This window comes from Octopus bimaculoides, chromosome 3 (assembly GCF_001194135.2).
Source record: "Octopus bimaculoides isolate UCB-OBI-ISO-001 chromosome 3, ASM119413v2, whole genome shotgun sequence".
Taxonomy (NCBI): Eukaryota; Metazoa; Mollusca; class Cephalopoda; order Octopoda; family Octopodidae; genus Octopus; species Octopus bimaculoides.
Window position 1 is genome coordinate 118,346,892 of NC_068983.1, and position 6,996 is coordinate 118,353,887.

A 6,996-nucleotide genomic window follows, 5' to 3' on the forward strand; every position below is an offset into this window, starting at 1 on the left:
GGCACATAAAAGACACCATTTCGAGCGTGGCCGTTTTCGTGCGGGTGACACGTAAAAGCACCCACTACACTCTCTGAGTGGTTGGCGTTAGGAAGGGCATCCAGCTGTAGAAACTCTGCCAAATCAGACTGGAGCCTGGTGTTGCCATCCGGTTTCACCAGTCCTCAGTCAAATCGTCCAACCCATGCTAGCATGGAAAGCGGACGTTAAACGATGATGATGATGATGATATATACACACACACACACACACATACACACTCTCTCCCACCCACCTGCAAAAAAAACATACACATCTATTTGTTTGATATGGTTTATTTATCACAACCTGTAATGAATGTTTATAATTCTGTGTGTTTGGTTATATTTCCAAAGATCCATACAGGAGGAGCAAATTTGATAATATTCACTGTTTCTTTCAGTAGTTTCATTCCAGTATTGTAAACACAGAGTACAAATATAAGCCAAGTGGGGAGATAAATATTTATGTTTATCTAATGCATCTTACATGTGTTCATTAACAATATGTTATATGAACAAAAACCTTATAAATAGATTACACCAGCAAATCTTCAGAGTCTGTATAACAAAATGTTGTAAGGTTTTCAGATACATAACAGATATTACTTTTAATAATATGAATTGAATAAACGTAAATATTTATCTCCTTTCTTGGCATGTATGTGTGTTAACATGTCTGTAATTTTGCATGTGAATGTATATTTGTTGAAACTTGCACTTACATGTATAAATAAATCCAGTAATGGTATGTTTAAATCAACAGGAAAAACAAAGGAAAGATATGGAAGAATCAAAACGAATGATGCATGAGCTGAAATCTGTGATTGCAGTTCGAGCTGTTGATAGAGAAAAACGAGAGGATATTGCCATAAAACGACAAAAGCATGGTCTTGAATGTCAATCTCCATCAGGTTATAGTAGTGAAGGGGATCAGTCTGAAGATAGTTTGCACAGTGATAGCCTTCAAAGTGACAGTTTACAAGGCCATGTCATTTCTACAGGTAACAATTTAGACTACTTTTGTTTTGTTTTTTCTGCCATAACCAAAATTTGTCATCGTAAACATCAATTGGTTGAGAGCATCTTTTAATAGGCAACATATTCTATTGCAGAAATATCCTCTGAAATAATTTGAACCCAGTACTACTAGCTAGCAGTAATATATATCATCATCATCATTTAACATCCGCTTTCCAAGCTGGCATGGGTTGGGCAGTTTGACTGAAAACTGGTAAGCCGGGGGGTGGGCTGTCTGACCACAGTTACAAACATTGCTAAATAGAAGAAATGAAAGTATGATGCAATCAAAAAATAGGAATATACAGGTTTGTTGCTGTACACGTATAACAAATCTGCATATTCGTATCTAATAACAAAAAAAAAAAAAAAGCAAAAATCTACCAAGAACAATTTAGAAAAATTAAGGTTCTGATCTGATTTTGCAAGGTTTCTCTAGCTGGATGCCCATCCTAATGCCAACCACTCTGAGTGTAGTGGGTGATTTTTACATGCCACCGGCATGGGTGCCAATGACCTCATACCGGCATCGGCCATGACTACAGTCTCACTTGGCTTGACAGATCTACACAAGCAGTAATGCATATATATATATATATATATATATATATATATAGGATATTCAGTACTATTTAAGAATAACGTCAGCAGTGCAATCATAACTTTTATAAATAGGTTGTTGATTTTGTCACCCCAGGTCAAGCTTGATTGGATAGGTCTATGATATACAGTACAGATAGTTGACTGAATGGATAGTTGCAATCTAGAGGTCCACTGTCCTGGATATATCATACCTCCACCTAATTGAGGATTTTCTTTTCTGTCTAGTCTGTTTATGCATAAGTGAACAGATACAGTTGAAGCACAAACCTCCACCAAGGCAACACCAACGTCCTCTCAACAATTAGCCGGAGATGATTTTTAAAATGAGAATATCTGAAATAAATGAGAATACTAAAAACAAACCTGACAGCTCTCAAAAATTCAGTAAAAAAAAACAGAATAATAATCCAGAATCATTGTCTGGTACCTGATCGATCTTCATGCCAGCATAGATAGTTTTAATTTTTAAATATTGATTTCATTATATTTATAACTGTCTGTTACAAGAGGGTTACTGGGTCATGATATTACGTTCTGGGTTGTGAAGCAGTGTGTCATTATGAATCAAGGTGTTTTTGGTGTAAAGTGTATTAGTATATTAAGAGTACCTGTACTGAAACTGAAATGAAAGAAGCTTAATAATGTTATTACAAAAGGCCGCTGAATATGTGGGAAGAGGAGGGACTATCACAAGTAGTAATTAATTGGCACTCCGTCGCTTATGACGATGAGGGTTCCAGTTGATCTGATTAACAGAACAGCCTGCTCATGAAATTAATGTGCAAGTGGCTGAGCACTCCACAGACACGTGTACCCTTAACGTAGTTCTCGGAGATATTCAGCGTGACACAGTGTGACAAGGCTGACCCTTTGAATTACAAGCACAACAGAAAGTAAGAGTGAGAGAAAGTTGTGGTGAAAGAGTACAGCAGGGTTCACTACCATCCCCTGCCAGAGCCTTGTGGTGCTTTAGGTGTTTTCACTCAATAAACACTCACAACGCCCTGTCTGGGAATCGAAACCATGATCATATGACCGCGAGTCCGCTGCCCTAACCACTGGGCCATTGCACCTCCACTTATCACAAGTAGACCCAACAGAAAAATCAACTACTGAAGTGGTTAGTTATATTGGTGAAATGAGCATTAAAGATAGAAAGATGAGCAAAGCTGCTGGACCATTGCAGATGTTATTGAGATGTTGAAAATATCCAACAAATAGGCTTCAGCCAGAAGCAACTACAAAGGTACCATATAGATGAACTAAGCTATGAGAGCAACTGAAAGAGTTTCCGTACAACTGATTAGGAAAAGAATTAGCCAATGTAGAATGAACTTCAGATTTGTCCCAGATCATAATGCTACAAGTGGTGAAATATTGTGTTGTGGTGTGGATATTATGTTGAAGAGGACTTGACCAACTCATGCAAGCATGGAAAACATGGAAAAATGATAATGAGGAATTTTATCATTCCACTCAGTAACTCTTTGGTATTTCTAATAGTAGTTTTTCTTTTGTTTGATGGATTTAATCATACCTTCCTGAATATTAATTTAATCTCAGTTTTGTATCTGTTTTGTTTCCATATCATTAAATAATCAATCAATAGATATTCAACACTGTTAAATAACCAATCAGAGTTAGAGCTTGCAGTTAGTAAAGCTTGACTTAGCTGTAATCCATAAGCAGAATCTGTTAAAAATTAACTATTATATATTTTTTTAAAATTGATCTCATGTTCTTATACTAAAAATAGTTTATATTATATTTTTCAGCAGAAAAAGACTCTATGCAAGAGTCTGAAAATCTTAGTGATGATTTACTTGGTGAAGATAATTTAGATTTGGATGATATAAATATGTCTGAATCACATTGTTCTACTACTACTAGTGACACAGGATTCAGTCAAGTTTCTTGGAGTAAACAGATTTCAGAAAATTCAACTGACCAAGATTCAGAACCATTTTTTCTTCATCAGAATCAATCCAGTGAAATTGATTGTGATATCCAATTGAGAAATTTGATTTTTTCACCTTTAACTAGAAAAACAGATTGTGAAACTGACAGCTTAAATAACTTTTCATTTCCAGAGGATGTTAGCCATAATGCCTTGCATTCTGATTCCCCCACCTCAAAGATTGATAGTTTGGATCCAAATTCTCAAACACCAGTTATGAACCAGAGCACAAATATTAGGGATTCAGATAAGTTTAATTCTTATCAGTTAAATCTTCAGTCAGAATCTCATCCTTATCCTTCAGGTTCAGATAATTTGAATTTAGATGCAATGAAGATTGGCGAGGTTGAAAATAATACTTCATCTGAATTTCCAGCTTCTGATTCTAACAGCAGTTTTTTTCTCCATCAAGAGAAAGAGACAGATCGTAATCTACAGGGAACAAATCTTGCTGGCTTACAGGAACGGTTGCTTGCTCGTGATGAATCAAGTTTTATGTTTGCTCGAAATATTGCTGCACAAGCATCTGCACGTTGCAAAGAAAATTTATCCCTCAATATTCAAACATTTGGTGATTCTGATAGTATTGAAGATGATGACAGTGTTGATAGTGATAAAGAGATTAATGACAGCCTTGCAGATGATTCTAAGGTAGAAAATTCTCAGGACAACTTATAAACATTGTCTATCATTGAATTTAACAATGAATTTTACAGTGTTATCTCTTCTTTTGTCTAGCCTTTCTCTATATTTTAAAATCTATCTAGAATATTACTCACAGCTTATACTATATTTTTTAAATAATTGATACATAATTAATTACTTTTATAAGATAAGTTTTATTTTGTTTTGATTCAACTGTATAATTTTTTCACAGGATATAATTTAGAGATTTTTAAAATGTCTTATAAGCTTATAATTTATTGAACATTTTTTTCAATGACACCTAACAATTTAGTTTCTGTATAAATGCTACAAAAGATATTCCTATTTAATTTATTGAATCAATAATGGAAGCAATATGTAATTAATAGTAAAAAAAAAAAAATGACATTACTAATGATGCTTATTACATACTTCAACCTAATATGGTCTATTAATATGCTACCATTACTTCTGTCATGGTATTTTAGTTTGAAAGCACCAGTTAAACCATTTTCTTGCCAGCGTATGTAAACATTGGCAAATGATACACATTCATATATATCATTACTATCATCATCATCATTGTCACTACCATCATCACCATTATCATCTGAATCATTATAGTTATTTTTACATTTGCTTTTCCCATGCTGGCATGGGTTAGGTGAGACTTTTTTGAGGCAGTATTCTATGGCTGGGTTATTTCCCTGATGTCAACATTTGCTTGTTTTCAAGTTAGGTACTTTTTTCCATCTTTGCATGTCGAACTACTGCTGGACACTTTTGTTTATGGGGTACATAAACAACATCATTACTGCCTAAGTGGTGTCACTGTGAAGACATGTGGAGAAAGACATTTATACATATGCTTTTGTGCATGTATGTGTGTGTGAATATATGTGTTGAAAAGTTCCTGGCTTTGGGTAAAAGAAAATACTGGAGGATCAGTTAATTATGATTTTATTTAACATATTCCCCTCGAATTCATACACTCATTGCAGTGGTCCTTTTGTTTTTCTAAGCCCTGTAAAAGAACTTGGAAGGTTGCACCTTCAGCCAAGCCTCTGTAGTAGCAATCACTTCCAAATTGGAGTGAAATTTCATTCCATTGAGATGTTTCATCAGTTATTGAAAGAGATTATAGTTGTAGGCGGTTAAGTCAGGATGGGTGGCCTACCAATTTGAAGCCAGAGTTGCATATTTTCCCTAGAGTTTCATGTGCTGTGTCTGCTGGTGCATTGTCCTGCCAAAGCAGGACACCATGGCTCAACTTTCCATGGTGTCTCTGCTTCAAAGCTTCATGCAGTTCATCTAACAGAAACGTATAGTATTTTGCATTGATGGTGTGACCTTTGGCAAGTATTTTATGAGGAGTATTCCATCTTTGTCCCAGAACACTCAAACCACAATCTTTCTAGTTGACTTCTGGGTCTAAAATTTCTTGGGATGCAGTGAACCACTGTGGCACTACTCCATTGATTGCTGCTTGGTCTGGGGATCATAATGATGTAGCCAAGTTTCATCCATGGTGACTAAACGAGCCATAAAATCAGCCTCTCCCACTGCAAACTGGTTCAAGATTGCCTTTGATGTTGTCACTCTGATACACTTCTGATCTGTGTTCAGGCATTTCAGCATCCATTTTCCAGAAAGCTATTTCATGACCAGAATGTTGTGGATGACGTGGCTAACTTTTTTGTGGGAAATCCCTTGAGTCTCAGCTATGATTTTAGTTGAAATCATAACATACACAGCATCGATGTTGTCTTCTGTGCTGCATTTGTATTTGTATTCATGTACTAGATCGAATGTCCTATGAAGATGACAAATGTTATTTTCAAAATTCTTTCATAAGGACCGACTGGCATTGGAAGAGGAAACGGCCGTAAGAAATGTTATGTGATAGAAATGTTATGTCATATTTTGTATTAAAAAAATAATCTACAGATGTGGTCCAATTTGTTTGTTGATAAAGAGATTTCTCCATTTTCTGATTGTTTAAACTTGATTCCTGATAAACGTTTGTTTATTCTGTTACCTGTACCCTATGAGCATAGTGTGCCTCCATACCCATGCCTAGGGATAGCACAATTAACTGATACCAATAGTAACGGATATTTTTATCCCTTAGTTGGTTACTACAACTGCTAACTCTGCTCACTGTTTATATATATATATATATATATATATATATATATATATGTGTGTGTGTGATTATATATATTTATATATGTATCATGTATATGTGTATGTAGATATACATATGTATTATATATGTGTATATATATAAATGTGTGAGTATATATGTAAATATATATGTGTGCGTGTATATATATGTAAATATATATGTATGTGTGTATATATATGTATATTTATGTGTGTACATATATGTAAATATATATATATATATATATATATATATGTATATATATATGTGTGTGTATATGTATGTGTGTATATATATGTATATATACATATGTGTGTGTATATGTATGTGTGTGTATATATATGTATATATACATATGTGTGTGTATATATATATGTGTGTGTTTGTATATATATATGTATGTGTATATATGTATATGTATGTGTATATATTTATATATGTATATATATGCATATGTATGTGTATATATATATATGAATATGTATGTGTACCCATGCCAACCTTCCTTCATTGGACACTAAACTCTGCTTGCGAAGACCTGTTGAGGCAAGTGAAATCGAAATTGAACCAAATTCGATGACTGGCAT

The 6,996-nt window shown here is 34.4% G+C and overlaps 1 protein-coding gene across 1 annotated transcript in view; it reads left to right on the plus strand.

Annotated features, from left to right (window-relative positions):
• Positions 1-6,416, plus strand: part of LOC106868420 (vezatin) — a 38,029-nt gene extending 31,613 nt beyond the window's left edge. Inside the window, exons 13-14 of the mRNA XM_014913665.2 lie at positions 784-1,021; positions 3,416-6,416. Coding sequence (XP_014769151.2) covers positions 784-1,021; positions 3,416-4,275 — 1,098 coding nt within the window. The 3' untranslated portion in view covers positions 4,276-6,416. The remainder of the gene's footprint in view (positions 1-783; positions 1,022-3,415) is intronic.
• Positions 6,417-6,996: the final 580 nt, after the last annotated feature.